The following is a 22,681-nucleotide window of genomic DNA, read 5'->3' on the forward strand; positions in this document are numbered from 1 at the left end:
CGGCTCACCAGGAGCGACCGAAACCTCATTGTAGCCAGTGTAATCTTTTTTATGTGCTGGCTTGCGCTTGTCATCGTCCTCAGATTTCTCGAATACTTTTCATACTACAGATATTAATATTGGGAACGCACACGGACGTGCTTTCAGTAGTCCTTTATGACTCATAACATATTTTTAAACAGTTTATAAAAATGTTTTTAGTCTATTATTTTACGTATTTTGAATATATAGAAACTATTGAGTAGGCTTGTATCGCTGTATTGTATTCAGGTGTATCGAAATAGGCTAAGGAACGTACGCTAATTTACTGAAACAATCGATATAATTGTTTGTACTTTATTTAGCAGTCCTATCCACACTGGTATGAGTTTCAGGTTATCAAATGATGGGGTAAATATACAGTAAATAAATCACACTTGTGTAAGTTTATTCTGTTGATGAATTAAAACCATTAAAGTCAATATTCTATCATTTAATTTAAATGAAAGCAGTGATCAATACAACTCTCATGAAATTCAAAAAAGACAGCAGACAAATCGTTTAAAATTAAATCACACTTGAAGCGCCATTTAAGGTGCTCATTTTAAGGGCAAATTTATTTATGATAGTGTTACAATGTTTTATAAAATACTGTGTATTCTACAAAACCAATTATCTTACCATTAAAATTATAATTGCTTTGTGTATAGTATAAGAAACATTAAACTTTAAACTATTTCTTCAGTCATTTTAATTGCTATCAAAAATAATCTACGATTTATAAAATATATAGTAAATTGCGTGATTATGCTATGCAAATTTTTCTAACTACATATAGATGGTTTGATATTCGACAGCCCTCAGTTATATTAAATGAACTCAAAATTCAAATTCCGACTATGAAGACAGTTATACGTGAAACCACTTCACATCTGAAAATGAGCTATAAAGAGCCCTCTCTGCCATTTAAAATGAGATGACTCTTGTCTCGACAAATGCATTGTCCAAATACATCTACATACCACCAGTATGAAGTCATGATGGGTTTAGAATGATAATTTGCTGTATATAAATCCATTTGGAACTAATGACAAAATGGCAAATGTTTACTAATTGGGCATGATTTGTACAAACCTGAAAGTACATAACAGTCGTACAATCACAATATACACACGTACAAACACCACATATACACGTACAAACACCACATACATACGTACAAACACCATATACACACGTACAAACTCCACATACACATGTACAAACACCACATACACGCGTAAAAACACCACATAAACACGTTCAAACACCACAGACACACGTACAAACACCACAGACACACGTACAAACACCACATACACACGATCAAACACCACATACACACGTAAAAACACCACATACACACGTAAAAACACCACATACACACGTACAATTACCACATACACACGAACACCACATACACACGTACAAACACCACATACACACGTACAAACACCACATATACACACGTACAAACATCACATACACACGTACAAACACATAAATATTTAAATCTCACTTATTCCAACAATTATCAACAAGGGCAAAGACGTTGATGCTTCCTCAGGCAAGTGTCATCTTGAAGAAAATCTAGTTAGAAACACTTAAAAATGTACAGAAAATAACAAACGTAATGCATTTAACAACATTGAAATCGCTTCAAGTTATGACAATACGTTGATTGATTAGTTTTGGATTCTAAATTGTGTCTTATAGAATTATGTACAATAAAGGGTCGAAACTCTTTATATATTGTCCGATTTACTTGACCCATATACAAAACTGAAAAAGACTTGGCTGCCATAGATATTGCCTACATGATCTATTAAGAATAAATAATTGAACTTTTTATATAACTGTTACCAGAAAGACATATGCATTATGAAGTGTTGTATTTAATAAAGCCCAATTCCTAAATTATCTATTTCACCTTTTTTGAAACTGACTGAAATATTATGATAAGAAGATATGTAAAACAGGATGTGCTACTAAACTCAACAACAATGTTTGCTTAGTAACACGAAACACTTTCTTTCGGTGCCGAGCAAACAGTTTCGCCAGTTAGAATGTTGGTAAGAACGTTATCTTTTGTAGGAAATATATACATGTAGTTGCTACTTAACTATCTTTGCACTGTTGTAGAGTAGTGTGTGCAGAACAGTAGCTGCTACTTAACTGTGCAAACAGTAGAATAAGAGCGTTTGATTAAAACCGTCACAACTATGAAAAATTAGTTGTTTTTTAAATCATGTAAAAGTCCTTCAGAAGTTGAAGTTTGCTTTGGTGTGGTTTATTTTCTTGACGCCTTTCCCTGTGCAACACCTTTCAGAAGCAAACCTCCTCCATGATGCAAATACAGCGCTGGCCAAACGACGTATTCCACCTTTGGACCAGTGGCCGTATAGCTCTTGTAAACGTTTTTGTTGAAACTATCGTCGCTTTTCGTCTGACAGTCGACCCAAAGTGGTGGAGTTTGGACACACATCATCCAGCAAAGTCGTACACATTCATCAGTGAAAATCTTTGTTGCACTATCAGCAAAATCAGCATGCTTTTTCTTGAAATGCTGTTTGAATACAAGGAAAAACATTTGTTAAAAAGAATAATTTTGGTGTCTAAATAGTAAATACAAATCAATATTAACCGAGAAGAATTTAAAAGTAGACAAATAGATCCTCTTGTGTTGTGTCAAAATCTGACTAGGAATCATTTACATATGTAAACAAATTTAAGATTCGTCACCTTTTGCAAATCGATAATTGAGTCGTCGACTGTTCCTTTTCGTAATTCAGATATCATAACGGCATGCTCGGATGATAGTTTTTGGTCATTTGCGCCAATCTAAAATAATGAAACAAAATAAATGTACATTACTATGGAATCGTAGCATATAATAATTGCTGCATATCAATTTAAAATGCATCTTAGCGATCATTTATTGTTTGATAACTAACCACAGCGATACAATTGAATATAGCATTGGACTCTCATGTCATGTTTGTATTCAATGAAAACAAGTTATCTTTTGTATAAAAAATCAAATTATAACCTAGCAAATATTTATTTGTATCAATAATAAAGACACGTCTGGTTCTAGGTATTGCGTTTATTTCTATTGTTGTTTTTAATTAAACAAAGTGTAATTACGTGAGAGGACTTCAGATCCTGTACAGGACAAAGGATTGTTGATTTCAACAAATGTGCTTGCGTATTGCTTATGTCTGTGCAGAAAAGATAAGCCTCCTGAAAGTGGTTAAAATACCAAACCAATAAATAAAGTTAATGAGTGCAATTTATTTTAGTACTAGTAGTAATGTTCATATTACAGTAAATGTTTTGTTTTTCATATGGCGGACAGACATAAGAAAACATTACCTTTTCTTTTCGCTTTAAAATGATAATGCTACAAGGTTGGACTTTTATTGACAGAGCTTTACCTAAAATATCTCCAATAAACAGTCGATCGCTCTTTTCTCTGTACATCTCTTTCCGTCTATGAGCTTCTCAAAGGCGTTTGTCCACTGGTTGTCATAAAGTTCAGAGTATCGTTCGGATAATTTCGTCGGTCTGTTCGGATCGCTCAGCTCAGCAATGTTCGGGTTATTCTCACGAAGATTTGCTGCACCGGTGGCTTTGTTCAACCTGCTTGTATTTTTTCATCAAGTATTAAAGCAATGTTTTTCAGAAATGAGTTACATAAAAACAAAGTTAAGTAACACTCGAAATATTGACGAACTTCATCTCACCTTAGTGCTAAACTGTTCTTTTCTTCCACGAGTTCTGCTATTTGGTGCCTGAAAAAGGTCATATGAAATAACTTAGAATATATAAATAATGACTCTTTGTAAGGAAACAGTCAATAAATTCAACGTTAAACTTCCGAATTGCGTTAGAATTAAAAATGTACAATATTATGTTTCAACGTTTAAGAAAGAATTTCAAAATCAAAATCAATTTGTTCGCTTTAACGAATATCTTTACAACTTACTTTGTGATCCCTAGTTGAACAAGTCGGTCAGTAATGTTCTGAATGATAATTTCATATGGTGTCTCTTTTCTGGGCAGCGGGTACTGCTCTGACGTTAATGCAAAGTAGTGCTCCCGAATTAGTTGGAGCGCTTTTGAACAATCAATGTATGAAGTCGTGAATCTACAAGGTAATGTACATATTGCAAGGTTTAAATTGATAATGTACGTCGCTGCACTCTCACAGATATACCATTTTTACAACTTTTTTATTTTTTGTCTAAGAAAGAGCATTTTTTTGCATAGATAGCTGCAAACCAATGATAAATGATTGCTGACAAAAACATTCGTAGATTTTCATATTTCCGTTCTAAAATGTTGTATGGTTTAAACCGTTTTTGCATAAAACGTCATTTTTGAACTTAAATATAAAAATCTGCTATATAATTTTTTGTCAGCGGTCTTATATAAATGGTTTCCATGCATTGTCGCAAAAATTGGCTCGTTTCAAGACAAAAAATAAATAAGTTGTCATCACGTTCAATCTGTGAGAGTGCAGCTTAAAAAATAATATAGATTTACTTAAAAACCAAGAAAAATAAACTCATCATTAACTTTACAACCATATCTTGAAACAATTTTACCATGCCTTAAATACCTTTTATCATTGTATTTTATGCAGTCGACAAGTTGATAGACGCATAATTGGATGTCTGAAAAGACCTCAGAACGGAGTTTGATATCTTTTCTCCTTTTTGGTTCGTGAAATGAATATGGTTTACTTTTAAGTCTGATCAGAGAGGACTGCAACAGGGGAAAATTCTCCTCTACAAATAGTTGAGTGTTCTGTCTGTCTTCTTTCCATCTAAATTGAGGGTAGATAAAATTATCAATTTATTCGACATTAAGCTAAATCCATATTTTAATGTTTTGACTGTTGAACTCCGATAATGTACAATAAATGATTACAGTTCTTAATCGCATCCCGCCAGAATAATTTCCGACTGCTTTTTCGAGGAAAATGTGCGTTAGATTTAATACTTGAAGAGTATACCGTCCTATTTTGTAAATAAATGACCAAACGAATATAACCGGTAGTCCATTTATGATGGCTTGATTGTTTGTAAAAAGAGTATGTGCAGTTATTTAACACGCACTGATTTTATCTTTTACATCCTAAAACAAAGTACATACTCGTCCTAAAGTATTAACGTATTTCTACAAACAAGCCCAGTGGTATTGCCATATCGTTATATTTTGCCATTGAAGAAGCATGAAAATGGTTTACCTTCGGATGCAACTTATACACACTTTAACATCTGGTTCGTCTGAAGAAGTGCGTTCTCCTCCTATTGGGTTCACTTCATCGTCCATTATATATTTGCACAAAGATTTGAATTCTTTCATCTTGGCTTCGAAACTAAAACAAAATGTAATTTGATAGTCGTTAGTTCAGAATTCGTAAGAAAACAGAAACTATTTGTACTTGTCTTAACATTGAAACGTCTTCCGTTGCAATCCTGAGTGTATGTATTATCATTTGTACTATAACATACATATTCGGGATAATCGTTGTGTTTTCTCAATTAAAAAGTCTGTATTCACCATAATATACTCTTATAAACTGATTATCACATAACACTTGTTTAACAGGCAAACGTTTTATAACATTACAAAGCATGAATTAGAACCAAGAAATAAAACTAACTGTCTCAAATTATATTTATGTAAATCAACGCAGTACCTATGAATGCTCCCCTGTTGTATTTTTTTGATATTGACAATCGCAATTCTAATTTCGTTGACATCTAATGCCATGTGGAAATATTTAGGATTATGCAAGTTGTTAACAGTTTCAAGCTGTTCCCATTTGAAGACTTCAAGTTTGAGTTGTTTAAGTTCGTCTTCAGCAATCCTCATACTGTAACACAAGACCAACAGATGTTTTAAATGTGTTGATTCATCCTATCCAAGCACACCGTCTTAAAATCTGCAACACATTCTTAGAGTCTTAACTTTAATCATCAGGGGTTCAAAACCTATTTGTAAGTAAGAAGTATACTTCTCTGTAATCACAAAACTCTGTTTCTTCCGTTCGAACGTCTTCTCTCGGAGACGTCGTAATGCAACGCAAAATTCAGAATCCAGACCATCTATACGATTGACTTCAGTGAGATCTGACCAATGTTTTAATTCATTTTCAAAATTACCAATTTCCTCTCGCAACCTTTTGATTCTAAAACATGAAACTAAATATATTTTTCTGTTGTTCATCTAGCAATAAATAAATTCTTTAACAAAGTATTATAATATGTGACGCACTTTGAGAGCTTGAGTCCAAATGAGGTAACCTCATTTTCGAGATAATCAACGTCAAACAAGACGCCACACAATTAAACTTGATTCCAAATCAGCAAATAATTTTAAATCGTTTTCTGTCTTTGTTGAGCTCTCAGGTAGTCTATATATTACAAACAGTTGTAGTTGACATAGACATACGCGAGTTAATTGACTTTAAACAAGAGAATTTGGCACAAGTTCTGGTATAAAACGAAGGTCTGTACATGTTTTCATATATAAACATTCAAACGATCAGAAGAATAAACAAATAACCGACCATTGCCTGATAGTTTACAATGCTAAAGGTGCAAAATAAATTTCGACAGAAAGCCAAAATTGCCGAAAATGTAAAATGTCAACATTGATGTCCAGACGTATTTTTAAGTTCCATCATAAAGTGTTACGTGTATCACGAATTATTTGACCCTGATTTGGCTAATACGTTTGAAATTGTTTATCAATTCTATTTTGAAATGTTAACCTTAGATAAATGAGTGAAGGTCAGTTAGGGGTCAAACAATGCAGAAATGTGTACAATGTAAAAAGTGGCGTACACTTTCCAGAAGTCATCATTAGGTGGGTATAATATCCCGCAGCTTATTAAATTCCAACCAAGTTGGTGAACCAGTTAATGGACTTTTTAAAGAATATGTTTAACCCAGTACCAAGACTGACCAAGTACCACCAATTAAGGTAAATACCATACAATAGCATATCACTGTAAATCTTTTAGCCTTCACCAATCATTTAATATTTCTGCCTTTTCAGCTATTAAATACACGGTATAAACTTGCTATCAGTAATTATTTTTTATCCATAAGTGCATTTTTAGTAAGAAGTTGAAGGTCACTTTAACTATACTTGATATGCATCTGTTCATGTTATGATATTTCTTTTGAATGTGTTTAGTGACGTTGACATATAGAAAATAGTCATAATTAGGCATTAAGTTTACATGAGAACATGTTGTAAACAAATCATTGTTTTTCATTTGTTTGCTGTTAAATGACGTATGAAATAATAAATAACCAATGTTCCATATGGATTTCAGTTAACAACATGTACTCAAGTTAACATGATGTACGAAGTAACCTATTCGTAAGGACTAATGAATGAAATTACTTGTAAGTTGTGAACAAATATTTAAGAAATCAAAATAAATCATTTTAGGGCTTTTAAAACAATTAAATCACTATTGACACTCTTTTATCAGTCTCTTAATTATTTTGAGTAAAAAATATATAATATAATCACCATTGGAAACTTAAAAGAGTTGATAAAGTAGCTATTTTTTCAAATTAATTTTAATATTATTGATTTATATCACAATTGGATCATATAATTATTCATATGATTGTTTTGAAGGTAATGTAAATGGAGTTCGGAGGTCGGTGTGTTAAATCACACATTGTGAGATGAGTTAGTTATGGCTTATTGATGTTGCTATGGTATCAATTTTGTATACACATTCATCTTAAGTTCATATACATTATGATAATTGTCAACTTATTTTAGTCAAATGACTACCATCTCATTAGAGTGAAAGTTTGCCTTTCACCAAAATAATTACCTCTTACAAATTTGAAGATGAAATGTGTATTGATCAATTTATACATGTTCAACATGTTTTAAGTCTCCTTCATTCCTTATTTCACTAGTATATTACTGAGATGCTTGAAACAAAGTTGTAACTTCAGATACATGAACTTTTCCGATTTTGCCCTATATATAATTAATAATTAATGATTAAAAATGAATTTGCATGTGTGTTTTTTTAATATAAGGAAACCATTGCCTTTTTATTTTAACAATAAGGTCACAGTTTTAACGATTTTCAGTTTAATATTCTTACATCTCATTTAAGCTAAAGTTTGCCTTCACCAAAATAATACTTTCAAACTTGAAAATGAAATGTTAAATGATATATTGTACCATGTATATGTTTAAGGTGTTTGACGTCTCCTTCATTCCTTTATAAACTAGTATATTTTTGAGTTGCTTAAAACATAGATGTTCCTTAAAGGACATGAACTTATATTATAAAAAATGAATGACAAAAAACTGAAAGCACATATTCTTAAGGTTTTTCTTTATTATTTTAGGAAAACCGCTTCCATGGCACCCATATTTATATTGTCACCAGAGGGTAACAATTGTTATGCTTTTTATATAAATGTTTAAAATGTGCGCCTTTATTGGGGCAATAATTGATATACACGTTAAAATGTTTATGCTTTCTGTATATATGTTGATAATCATTCACCTGTTTTATACTGACGCTTTAATTTCTCAGTCAAAAATTGGAATTTTATAAAAAAAAAAAAATGAACGAATTTGTGTTGGGAAAAGAAAACGCTTTGTAAATATGAATTTAATCTCAAAAAAAATTTGGGCCCAATATCACATGGTGAAACACAGATATTAAACAGGCACTAATAAAACAAAAAAGAAGTGATAATGTGCACGAATGTCTTAATCTAGGGCGACAGAATCAAACGGTAACCTATTGAATACAAATAGGAAAAAAAATCAAACAATGCATTTTTCTGTTCAGCAGCCAAACAATCCCAACAAATGTTAATGTAATACAAAATGGTTGATTACTTTGTATTGTCAAAATTGTATATATTTCCACAACAGTGATGTGTATTTGTAAATCAAGTCACATAAAGAGAATATATAGAACCGGCTAATGATTAGGATTAACGTAAAAGTGATATTCTTACATTGTCAGATCATCTTGCTTTTTCCGGGAAATAAGAATACGTACAGTTCGCAAATCTCGCAAATATGTACTCGTATCTTTGCCAATATTTTGTAGGTTCTCAACTTCTTCCCAATTTTTGATGTCTTTTGCCAAGTCTCTAATTTCCTGTTGGAAGTCGCTATTTCTGTAAACAAACATGATTTTATCCAACAAAATAGTATTGTTTGTTGAGCTTGATATCGCAAGCCGACAGGGATTTAGGTAACACTAATTTTTATCTGCGATCGCAGCTCCTTTCATTTCGTAGTAGTTTTCTTTTTATTGATGTTCAATATAAGGTGCGTGAAATATATTAATTTCTTCGTGACCTAATTTTAAAAAGTAATATTCGTAGTAATCAGCAATACACTATTGATCATCGTCGATTAATTTCATCCCAGTTTTGAAAAAAATCTAAAACATTTTCATAATAATTGGACATAGGGCAAAAGTTGATTAAGAAAGAACCATATAAGTCATCAAGTATTCATTTATTTGTCGAAGAGTATTTAGTGCCATCCTTCACTTATTCAGCTATTTCTGATAAACTTTCATGAAAAACGTAATTGAACTCTAATGTTCATCTGACTACAGATTTGAGACGTTTTGCTTACCTTATTTCTTTCATTTCGAGCTGTGCTTTCAGTTGGCTGATTTCTTTTTTCAACTCGCACTTTGTTCCCCTAAAAGTTATTTCAATAAAAACTGATATGCTACGGAAAGTTGCAAGAACATGTTTTATAAGTCAGGACATTTAACGATGTTTGGCTGTAACATTTATTCTGCATTAGAATATTTAGAAATATATATGTTTCATGTTTTAGTTCAAACGTTAAATCGTTAATCCAGATTGTACCTAGATTTTAAACGATAAGGTTTATATTTCCGCCACAATCCCTGGGTTTAAAACTATTAAACTGTTTTGCATTAACCGTTAATCTACTATCCAAATGTCTAGTTTTATTTAAATTCAAGTTGTTTAACATTTTTTAAAGGAAAAGTATGAGATAATCTTTAACATAATAACTACCTACGGAATAGTTGGAGTATTTTAATAGCAGTGTTTAACGAATTATATTGGCAAATATATATTTTATGTTGAATACCTACCCATCAGCTATTTCGCTCTGCTTCTTTTGCCACCTCAGACTAAGAACAAAAAACGTTGCTTTATATTTATCATTATCATTTATGTACGAATTATTTTTGTGGTACGAACTACTTCTTTTATGATAGTTAATTTACATTATCCATGGTTATATTAGAAAATACAAGCAAAACCTTAATCGTTATTTCATGCATGTCTATTGTTAAATGCACATACCCCAAATCATCAAAAGCAGCAATAACTCTGAAAGTAATGACATATAATATCATGGTTTATAATATGGTATACAAAGTGGTAATATTTGTTGCACGAATTAAATAGGACAACAATTTATAATGATTTACACGCGTCAATGCTACGAATTTATGATTTGGTTTTTACAAATTATACTACCTTTTGTATTGATTAATAAGTATCAATGTGCACTATAATAATATAAGTTTAAAAAAGGCAAATTGTTTACACACAAGCTCCGTGTAACATAAGTACTGTCTTCCCAATTAGCATATATAATTGATTATTAATAAGTATGTATCATGTTCATAACATTTAAGGTTTGTTAAAGTTGTTTCGGCATTTGAATTTTGTTATCTACTATAACTATAAGGTGTTGTTTCATTATAAAAGATATGCATTCTACTTTGCTCGTCTTACCCGTCAAACATAGACTCAATTTGAGTTATACGTGCTCGGCATCGCTGTTTGCTTGTTTCTTTGTCGCTGTATTTATCTTCTGGTAACTTATTTGTTCTTGTTTAAGATTTAATTCCAACCTCTTAAGAAATACTTCCAAGTCGTCTTCTATTTCCTGAGCATCGCTATTTTCTTTCACACTGTAAGGAATTCTGAAATATGATTATATAATATACATCTCTTTTTATGCGGAAGTAATATTTTTCTGCATAGGGATTTTTATTGCCTGGTAAAATATAATATTGTCTGAACATTACATATTTAGTAAAATATAAGAACAATGATATAATTTAATAACCAAGGCTCCGTAAAAAGAAGAGTTATAAACATACTTGTAACTTGAAACTTGAAACTTTTTTTTTTTCAATTAAACGCCTGTTTTTGTGCAAAATCACATTCAATGGCGTTGTACATCAGTTTAAAACATATAAAATAATAGACATTAAACATTAATTAGAACACAATAAACAGAAAAATATACATAAAAACAGGGAATTTAAAAGAAACGACAATAAAACCCATAAAATCGACACATATCTTAAATATAAACATATATAAATATGTATTTGAAAAAAAAATGTCGAAAAGTTTCTTATATAGGGTATTAATTGTTACTGGACAATTATATATAAACAGCGCATAAAAGTCTCTAAAAGAAGTGTGTTTTTAGGCGTTTCTTAAAAGTGTCTAAAGAGGCAGACTGTCTTATTATTAAAGGCAGTTTGTTCCAGAGCTTCGGGCCCACTGTACCAGAACTTCTATCATTGAAGAATTTTCTTTTGTTAAGAGGTATCTGAAACTGTAACTCTGTTGAATCTGAAGACTTTAACCCCGATCTCTTTTGGATGTGTTTAGACAAAAGTTCCGTGAGGTAGGCAGGTGCATCATTAACTGAACACTGGTACATGAAACATAGCAATTTGAAATTAATTCTGGCCTTGATAGGTAACCAATGTAGTGCAGTGTAGAGCTTGTTGAGAACTTTCGAATTTGCCACGATTTAAGACAAGTTTTGCACACATATTTTGAATACATTGCATTTTGTATAGATCACATTCTGCTATGCCAAACAGTATAAAATTACAGTAATCTAAGTGCAAAATGACTAATGAAAGTACAAGGATTTGTGTAGCATTTGCAGTAAGAAATTTACCTATACTCTTAATTATGAGATAGTTTAAACATACGTTTCCATTGATCGTGCTGTTTCTTTTTTGCAGGTCCGTTCGTACATCAGTGCTGTTGTCCCTATTGTCGTATTTATAGACCCTGATTCACTTGACTTGACGGATGCCTGCCCAGATGGCGGCGTTGCGGACTTTTGAGCTCTGCCAGTTGGTTTTAGCTTTTCTGAGTCGATGGAAAACTTGCTAAGCGATAATTGGGATGTCCAACGACCGCGACTCCTGGATAGTTATTACATTTACATGAACTACCGTTGACATTATGATACAGAAAGGCCATAATTGATGTGAAACCTGGTACAAAATATAATATATCAACCCCTTTCTGAATATAGTTGATAGTGGTTCAAATTCATATTGTCACGCGATATTATTTTTAAGCACAAACAATTTACACAGTTCAACTTCGATTAACGCAAACATTTGTTTTGAAACATTTATAGCAACTTCCTGCATGATTCCTTCGAGACAGAAAACATGTCCCCAAACGTTGTGACGTGCTAATCTATAAGAGGGACGGTCCAATGCATCATCATGAAATTACAATCAGTTTTACCCAAGGAATAACTTCAAACGGCGAACCTCATCAACTTTATTAGACTTCTAGTTACTAGAAACACAGAGATACTACGAAGAATGGTTTTAGCTCGCTCTTTACAATGTTTAATCACAGAAAGTCATTATTAAATTAGGATTTTAATAACACTTTTAAATAACTAGGGCCTATCTTATGTTGTGACGTATGACATCATTCTTCATAATATTATTATTATTTTTGTGTTAGTATTTTAAAAACGGCCTTTCGATCGTAACTTCAATCAAGAGTTGAGCAAATGATTTGAAAACCTCTTTAGCCAAAAAAATTTCCAAATTTCCTGTTACATTGACATTTGCCTTAATCCAACTAAATCCCTAATGTTTTCCGAAGATTTGTTTTTACAATTAGTACACTAGAATACATCATTATCAACCTAGCCTATAGACAAGAACCCTATTGACTGTATCATAGGAACAACAACCTTGACCCAACCAGCCATTATTCTATCCTAGCCCCCATTACCTATTATATTATCCTAACTCCCACAATTATACTATCCTAACTTAATACCACTCTGTATGGCCTCCCAAAATACAACACCAAATTGTTATACGCATTCACAATACTACTACCATGATATTGACTCCAATGCCCCCTAAATTCAAACCAAATGTACGTTGTCACATAAGCCTCCTTTGTAATACGTTTATCACCACATAATATATGTAACTAAAGTTATTGAGTCAAACTGTTTTTGTTTCATTTTACTACAAACATACCTTTATCTTGACAACACTGAACCACAAACAGATTCCTAATGCACACCTTTAAACAAAGTTGCTACATACGCATGTACCAAGCTTTATTGAAACGTTTGCAAACTAATTAAATTGATCAAAACACACTGTTCACTTTCAGTAACAGCGACCTTGACTTTGCCCCTACTGACTCAAAAAGCAATAGCGATATATGTATCTACATTAAGATCCTATTCAAATATTGTAATTATAATCAGTCCATTCTAGATCAATTAATTGAACACAATCACTTCTTTCGATGATCTCAAAAATCAATCACCATAACCTTCCTGACTATCCATCAGTTATATCTAAACTAATTGAACAAAAGCTATGGTACTATTTTAAGAAATCTTATATTAAAATATTCTTTTCACAGACCCTTGACAGTGAAAAAACAAAGTTTTCCATATTAAAAAGGTTTTGGCTGTAATCATTTGATGAAGTTTTACATAAGATAAAAAGGTCACCTACGAAACAGGGTGTTTTTCTATTGTTGACACCTCGATCTGAAAAATAAATCGTACTCATTTTAAAAAAAAAAATCATTTTAACAAACTTAGCGATATTTATGTTTCCAACATATTTTGTTGGTACCTTAACCATTTTGGAAAATATATACTGTCGGTAATAATGAAACTGAAACATGTTTACTTCATAGTGTAGTTGGCGTATTTCCGTATTTGGCGTACACGCCATTTGACTCATTTTCGCCCCGCTTGTTAGCTTATTTTCGCCACGACACTTGGCACATTTGCGCCTGCCATGTGGTTTGTTTGTGCATAATTCGCATTTTTTCCCTTTTCGCCGAAAAATGGCAAGGCCATGAATCAGCCAATATACGAAATAAACTATACCGAGCTAGATGAAACAATGACAACCCGTAACCATTCGACCATCTCCTGCAAACGGACTGAGTTTTTAAGATACAATGTATATAGCAATAACACTGCCTATAGCATAAACAAAAGCGACAAATATAAATGTCAGAGAAAAACACCGTTTACTAACCTGTTCGTGTAAAGACATCAGAATTTGCTTTACTTCTTTTACAAGCTTTGTGTTTGGGGTCGATCGCAACATGCATGATCGTTCTTTTCCTTTCTGCTTGAGGTTGAACACACTTTTCTTTTTGAAATTAAATTTTCGCAAATGCCAAAAAATTTCCAAACATTTATAAGTAATGTATGCAATAAAATTGTAGAAGCAATAGATAATATACATTAATCTTATAAAAAAAACTTCATTTAATCAGCATCAAGAGAATTATGGACTTTATCAGCCAAATGAGTGTTGTGGAGACAGCTGCATTATCGAGAAATGCAAGTAACAAATGTGAATTAAATTATTACTGCCTGCTTTTGATGCACAAAAGGCTGAAATATGTAATTATTTTGTTCCGTAATGTGCCATGTTTTCTTCCTTAGTTGACGACGTCACCAACTTATTTCTATAAGATTACACTATTGCAAGTAATAATAATAAACAATACTAGTGTATATGTATAGACATCGCCTATTTATAAGTGTTATATTTAAATAGATGAAGTAATAATTATATACAAGTATTAGTGCATTTGTATAGATGTCGCCTAATAATTACTGTAAAATTACAAAATTGGAAATAATTCTTATAAAAAAGACTAGTGTGTATGTAAAGTCGTCGTTCATTATTGTTAGATTACAACATTGGAGGTAATACTTATATATATAAAACTTGTGTATATGTAAAGACGTGGCCTATTTACCACTGTAGGATAATTATATTGAAAGTAATAATTATATACAGTGTAAATGTATAGTAATTTATCATGCTTTTCATCAACTATGGCTCTCCGATCCTAATTCAGGAGCATAAAGACAAAATTACTTTTCGTTGGAATGCTTACTTCTGTATCGTTATAGTGAACTATTTTTTTTGTGAGAGTAATGACAAAATACCGGAAATGGTGCAGCATGATTACCATTTTTCACATTGGTATGGACCATCCATATATTTGCTTCCTAGCACCATAAATGTTCAGGCTATTTCTGTGCAGTCATAGGAAGGTACTTTCAGAGTTTAGTAAAACAAAAATAATAAAATTCTTATAATGAGGGTTTACAGTGACAAAGTTGTATACGCAGGTATGTATGTTAAATAAACACAATTTCTATAGACAATCCCAATTTATACCATATGCGCCGTCTCAGCAGTTTATAGCTTTATCAAACATCATATCTAAAATTAGCTGCGGTTTCCTCATTGTCCTTGCATTTTTGTAAAAAGATAATACACGGAGTTATATCCACATCGAAAACTGTAAGAAAGTTTTTTTAAGTTATTTAGAGAGTCCAAGTAGTATTTGTCTATCCTCGAAAGCGGTTTAAACTTAAACAAAATATACGTAAAATTTAAACAGGAACTGCCAGTACACCAGTGCCAATTTATACATAGTTCTGTATAATGCAATAAAAAAAGATAATGTTAATAAATTATAATTCGATCTTACATTTGCCCATGCATATCGAAGCAATATGAGACCATTTTTATATTTTGCCTGCTTCTCTGGTGATAAGAATTTACTTATTTCTTCAGCTTTTTCAAAGAAGCTGTTGATATTAAAAACCGGTATTTCTCCTCCAGCAGCCATCGCATATTTAAATTTAAACCTGAAATAAAATACACTAAACTTATTAACGAGGCAAGTTATGACACGCTGAATGGTTTAAGTTTCGACAACCGCTTATCACTTTTAAACACGATTTTCGCGAAATTGTGTGTTTTACATTCCCTTCTGGACATAAAACAGGTATACGCCCGTTAAATTCGTTTAATTTATACATAAAGTGATTCACTCTTTTTTTTTTTTTATAGAATTATACTTAAAACAATTGTTTTCACCCCCTTTCAGTCTGACTGATGCTGCCACCTATGCTTTTGGTCGTCTCCAGTTGAGTTATTAGGACATAAATAAACCGTTCGAAACGTGGGTAAAGTATATCGACCATTCAAGCATTTAATTGTTGCCCCTTATGTTAGATAATTGTTTATTTTAAAATAAATCTAGGCAAGTGTTTGATATTCAGTAAACTGCATGCCCTTTAATCTAATAAATTTATCACCTTAAACATACTTTCCAAACTGACATACCTTTTTCTTATCAGTACAAAATTCAATGACGTTCAACATCCATTTTCCGACACACACTCGCCCAAACTTAACAAAATTATATAATGCATAGCAGGATGTTATTACTGTTGCTATGCTGAAAAATACCAAACCCAATTCTTTTATACTTCCCGTTCCAAAATCTTGTAATAAGTTGTACCGAATCAGACAACCGTTTGATAAATAGCCGTTTTAACTAATGATCCTTTAGACCTTCCTACGATCGAAAAAGGGTGTTTTTTAGGCTTGCCCTTGAATAGCAAAGGTAGAAATTTAGTGGCCCCTAAATTTGAGTGCTGATGTGTTTCCTATTGTATCAATGACTTTTATACTCCGCTTCATTTATGTTTTATAAATCTCTATGTGCTATGAATTCGAAACAGAAAGTATAATTCAGAAACTAGAAAAATATCGATGAAAGTGTTCACACACGCATACAATCCACCTGTTCCCGCCCCTCCCCCTCAGCCCCGCCGGACTCCTCGCCCCGCCCCCTCCCCCCCCCACACACACACCTCAGGCCCCCCCCGTACCTTCGGCTCTAATTAACATCGAAAAGGTTGATTGTCAAAGTCTAGGCTCTCAGCCGCTCGGGTCTGCCCCATTTAACAAGCGGTCCCAGGTCGTCCCATCTTCTATGTTCTCTCGTTTGTGTTACCTCATTATATGTTGTTGGAAGATAACGTTATAGGGGCTATTGTTTTCTATTTGGCTTAGCGGGCATACCTTAAGAGCTCTGACATCATCATTCTCCCACAACACACAAACACACACACACACACACGCACATGCACACATCCTTTTTGTACACCTGATTTCGGCCAATTTAACCTTGTATTGATACATATTGATTAGTTAATATTTTCGTTGATGGTTTGTTGTCCGTCTTTTATTTGTTTACGACAAAACATCGTTGTTCAAATGTAAAAAAATGAAATCTAGGCCGGTATTGCAAAAACAATGTTTTACTGCAAAAACACCACATGTTTCCCTGATAGTTTCAACCTACTGCAACTTGTCATACCGTTCATGCTTTGTTAAATCAATGACATGTCATAATCTACTAAAAGGATAGATTTGTTCCAATAAAAAAAGAGCCCGAAAACCAAGACTGTCGTACGAAATGTACTGCATGCTTATGTTATTGCCCCATTGCCGTTAATAATAAGATTCAAATTTCAATTTTAGTCATGGTGACATTCATATTAAAGACGTACACATATAATTCAAATGTTAATAAAGAAAAGAAACATACGACCTCTTCAGTGAAAAAAATGTATTGGACTTGAGACAAATTATGACCATGACGTTTAGAATTGAATTATAGAAATAAAAAAGGTTATGATAAAATAACTGCGATCGACTGCTCGCTCATCAGGCCAAACATTTTGCAAAAAAATGATAATGCCGAATAAAACAATGACGACTTAACATAAATAGCGAATGCTATCTATGATATCATAAATTTTAACTTGACCCGCATACGTTTCAGGCCATTCGTTCAGCTGACTAGGGGGTGTCGTCAATTCAAGCTGGCTTGCAGTCGGCACCCGCAAGCTGAGTACAGCCAGCATCATCGTTGGCATTTGCTGGCCTGCTCTTGTCATCGTCCTCAACTAACTCGGATACTCTACATACTACATATATTAATTTTAAAACGCGCGGGTACGTATTTATGCGTGAAAAAAGTATTCGTTAAAGTCTTTTTAGAATGTTTTTAAATAGTAAACATATTTTGAATATTGTGTTGTGTAAGTATGTCCCACTGTAATGTACTCAAATTGATCAAACTAGTCTTAGCCAACGACCGCAACGTTAAAGAAATATTTGTTAGGACTTGTGTTCATTTGTGTACTGCTAAAGCAGTCAAAGCACAAAATTATGGTCATGGGGTAAAACTGCAATAAATATATTAATACATGTGTTTGATCATTTTGTTGATAAATAATACTGAATTGTTTTGAAAGGTTCGAAAGTCGTTCGGTTGTTTCTTGCTGGTCGAACTCAAACGATTAAAGGCAACAGTCTACCATCCAATATAACTGAAAGCAATGATAAATACAATTAATATACAATGTTTGTGAAATGCACAAAAAACAGCAAACAAAACGTTTAAAAAAATAGCACAGAACACGCCATTAAACGTGTTCGTTTTATGACAGGGCAAGTGCTGATTGTTTTATGGTTAAACAAATTTTTATCATTGTTTTCATAAGAAATACATTGTGCATTCTACAAAACTATAAAATGAAAATATATGAAACATTTAACTGTGTTCTTCGTCCATTTTGATTTGTCTAAACGAAACTACGATGAAACGATTTACTTATTATTTTGTAAAATTCCGTGTACATGCAAGGAAAATTATAATAACAGCTGATATAAGACTAGAATGGAATGCGGGGCCCTCTGTGATATCTACTCTGATATTGAAGCCTCTTGTCAGGACCATATTGGTTCTCTTGATAAAACGTTATATAATTCAATTTTAAGTATTTGTGCACTTTTGTTTGAGAACAGTTATTTTTCAACTTAATTAGCAATGTTTTATTACATACGAGAATGTATAAAAATATAAGCCAGTAGACGCGGCAATAATTAATCATTGGGCATTATTTGAACAACCTTGCAAGTTAATGTACATTCTAATCAAGAAACGCCATATTCGGACGATACCGTATTATAATTTTGTTTAAATGGGAAAGTTGCATATAACTGTTAATACAAGCAGTCACCTTGTTTTTAACAATCCGAAATCGTATGTACATGAGATTGCTGTATACCATATCTTGAACATCACAATTATCTGATCATTGTTGTAAGCCTCATCAGCCAGTATCAACTTGAAAAAGAAACAGAAGCAAATATTCAGGTTCAAGTACACATTGACTTAACGTATTCAACGATCAGCTGACCTAAAATAATCTGATAATGAATTAATAAAAACGGAGTAACAATACAAACTGTTTCAGGGTAATTCATTCAAAGTTCTTTGTTGTTGTTTTTTGGAGAAATTAAGATTCTTAATATTTGTGTGAAAAACAACAGAAACAAGCTAAGAAGCTAAAATTTTTAAAAAGTTATTTTTCTTCCACATAAAAAATGATAAAAGGCCTGTATCTTTGATATATTGGTGCGATTTATTTTTCAATTATCGAAGTTGCCCACGACTCTGCGGCCATAAAGTTTGATTTCAGGCTAGTAAATATTTGAACATGATATATTAATCTTACCAGCTAGGCAAAAAATATAAACGAAGGACAATAACTCCAGAGACATGTTGGTAAGAAGGTTTTTGCAGTAAGTTGTTTTCAATTATTTATTTATTTTTGCATTTTTTTTAAAGAAGTGTTTGCAGAAAAAGATATAACATGCATTAATTAAAACCGTCCTCACAACCAAAAGTCCGTTAAATTATGTAAGATTCATTGCGATGTTGAAGCTGAATCGGGCGTGATTCATTGTCGAAATGTTTTCCCCTGTGCAACACCTTTCATTAACAATGCTTCTCCTTTTTGCAAATACAGCTCAGGGCAGACGACGTACGAAGGGTGATCAAGAATTACGTGGACTTCTTACATATTTTCTATATTTATCGTCTAAATCATTTATAAATTCATGAATATCTTATTCAAAGTGTTCTGCATAGACGATATTAATTTTAGGTCTGAAAATTTTATGAGTTTGGAAAATTACGGGTTTTAAAAAAAACAGTAACGCACGGTCGGCGCACCGTCTAGAATCTATGTTTACAAACTTTTTATGTATCTTTCACAACACGCTTTTCTTTCATGTTTATCTATGAAATTACGTCACATATTACGCTGACGTTATACTGACGTCATACTAATATACTGTTCAATTTTTTTTTTATGTCATTTCCGTTTTTAAGGCGTTATTTTCTTAATTGATTACAAGCACAGTCTGGAATACAATATGGCGTCATCACACTTTATAGAAGCGCGAGCGGTAATAAAGCTTTTCGTTCCATTGGAGAAAACAACAACACAGACTATGAAAATGATGGCTAAGATGAAAATGAAGCAACCTGTGTGTCGTTCATTAGTATTCAACTGGCATCAATGTTTTAGAGAAGGGCGAGATTCCATAGAAGACGATAAGGGAAGAGGACGGAAGAAGACGAGGGGCACGACGTTAGTGACGTCGGTGAAGAACACCATCAAAGAGGATCGCCGTTTGACAGTCGTGATGTGACATGCGTCGTTGGGTGGGGTACGGAAGTGTGCAAAGGATTTTAACGGATGATTTAGGCATACGTAAGGTTTGTGCAAGATGGGTCTTGATTGTTAGACTTGGAGACCGTCGCGCGTCTGCCATAATCGCCAGATCTGGCGCCAATGGATTGTGCCGGTATTCCCAGAAATCAAGAGTCAGCTTAGAGGACATCGTTTTAATTTATTCCATCAACTGCAAGTTAATGTGCATAATACGAATAATAATAAATTATGTATTGTTCTGAAAATGTCAGGAATTATACCAGATATGTTTTAAGTATTGAATGTGACTTTTCTATGTTATATGTGCAACGATATTTGAATAATTAAAAAAGACCACGTAATTCTGGATCAACCCTCGTATTCGACCATTGGGCCAATGGCCGTATAGCTCTTGTAATCATCTTTGTTGAATCACTGTATGTCGCTGTTTGTTGAAAGTCAATCAAGATTAGCGGAGTTTGGATGTGTATGAAGTATGTAGCACGGCAACATAGCAGCTAGTTACCAGCAGCAATAACAACAAGAGCAGTCAGCTGTTATGCTGCTGGCAGCTAGCTGCTAGATTATTTAACTATGAATATAATAATTTATTTTTACTAAATACAACTATAGTTTGCCTTGTCTAACTGTATGTAAGTTTGATAAATATATACTATCTAATTTATATCTTTATTTGATGAATACCGCTGATGTGATTCAGTTTCAACTGTTTTTTTCTTCTTCTAATTTTAGTTACAGTGATCTTGGCATTGAGCCCAGGGGCCAGACATGTAATCCCATGGAATTTCTCCATATCCTCTGCCTGCATACCAAGTTTGGTTGCAAATTGTCAACCCTAACTTAATACATTTAGTACCAAATCTTTGTTGGGATACAGTGACATTGAACTTGACCCTAGGGGCCAAAAATGTACATGCCATGTAAGGTCTCCATAAACTCACATATACCAAGTTTGGTCGCAAAATGTCAACCCTAACAAACGTTATTTAGTACCAACCGTTTTTCTATTTTTAGTAACAGTGAATTTGACCTTAACCCTAGAGGCCCGAAATGAAATCCAATTAAAAGTATCTATAAATTATTCCTATAGACCACGTTTACTTATTATAACAAACCTAACTAAACTAATACGAAACCATAGGTGAGTTTGACGCCGCCCACTTGCCGGCCAGCCCGAACAATGGCATACGTCATTTTAATAAGTTAACAATAAACCAGGTTTTACTTTGTGATAACCTGGTTTAAATATAAAAATGTTCCTGTCAAAAGCAATAAAAAACAAGGGCCATTATTTGGTGTTAGTATTGAGTTTCGTCACCTAATTGTGTGATGGCTGTTATGTAAAGTATAGAAGACATTGAATTAACAGTATTTGAGATCTGAGTTTAAACTAAACAATGCCCCAAAGCTTTAACCAAACTTTTTTTAAGTCGATCAAGGGCCATACTTTGTATTTAGGAGAATATGGAGTTATGTTACCTAATTCTGTGATGACCGTAAGCAACCTTGCACTTTAGTATTTGCATATACATATAAACAAGAAACCTTATCTTTGGGGTGCATTTTTGGGTGTGCGACATGTTCATTAAAAGGAAATAATTTTTGATAATTTGGGTCTTAAAGATGCATTCTTACTCCCAAATTAGATTTGACACATTAATACAAGTGTTTAATATACCAAAATGATGAATACATATCGAAAACAAGGGTTCTTATGAAGTACACCGAGTTTAATTTGAAAGAAAGGTGCAGAAACATGGTATTTCTACCTTATGAAACAATAGTAGATCCTAAATCCTTTAACACTCACCAATCATTTAATATTGTTTGCGTTTTCAGCTACATGGTTATAAACTTGTTATCAGTAATCAATATTCTCCATAAAAGAATTATCTAGTTAGTA

At 32.8% G+C, this 22,681-nt stretch overlaps 1 protein-coding gene across 9 annotated transcripts; it reads right to left on the reverse strand.

Moving 5' to 3' along the window:
- Positions 1–410: 410 nt before the first annotated feature.
- On the reverse strand, positions 411–16,648 carry LOC128229359 (uncharacterized). 9 transcript variants are annotated; one of them, XM_052941239.1, is made up of 20 exons: positions 16,523–16,648; positions 15,882–16,041; positions 14,402–14,494; positions 13,865–13,899; positions 12,059–12,277; positions 10,833–11,023; positions 10,395–10,421; positions 10,181–10,219; positions 9,685–9,753; positions 9,051–9,215; positions 6,047–6,220; positions 5,729–5,905; positions 5,273–5,404; positions 4,643–4,849; positions 4,007–4,168; positions 3,765–3,812; positions 3,456–3,663; positions 3,166–3,261; positions 2,761–2,859; positions 411–2,584 (listed from the first exon to the last, which is right to left on the reverse strand). In XM_052941239.1, exons 6-17 carry the CDS (start codon positions 10,841–10,843, stop codon positions 3,456–3,458), a joined length of 1,419 nt encoding a protein of 472 aa, XP_052797199.1. In that variant the 5' UTR covers positions 10,844–11,023; positions 12,059–12,277; positions 13,865–13,899; positions 14,402–14,494; positions 15,882–16,041; positions 16,523–16,648; the 3' UTR covers positions 411–2,584; positions 2,761–2,859; positions 3,166–3,261. The 9 variants fall into 9 exon arrangements, with proteins under 9 accessions (XP_052797199.1, XP_052797198.1, XP_052797197.1 ...); XM_052941238.1 differs by having other exon boundaries at positions 14,402–14,497; XM_052941237.1 differs by having other exon boundaries at positions 14,402–14,513.
- Between the last annotated feature and the right edge of the window lie 6,033 nt (positions 16,649–22,681).

This window comes from Mya arenaria, chromosome 3 (genome assembly GCF_026914265.1).
Source record: "Mya arenaria isolate MELC-2E11 chromosome 3, ASM2691426v1".
NCBI classification, from domain to species: domain Eukaryota; kingdom Metazoa; phylum Mollusca; class Bivalvia; order Myida; family Myidae; genus Mya; species Mya arenaria.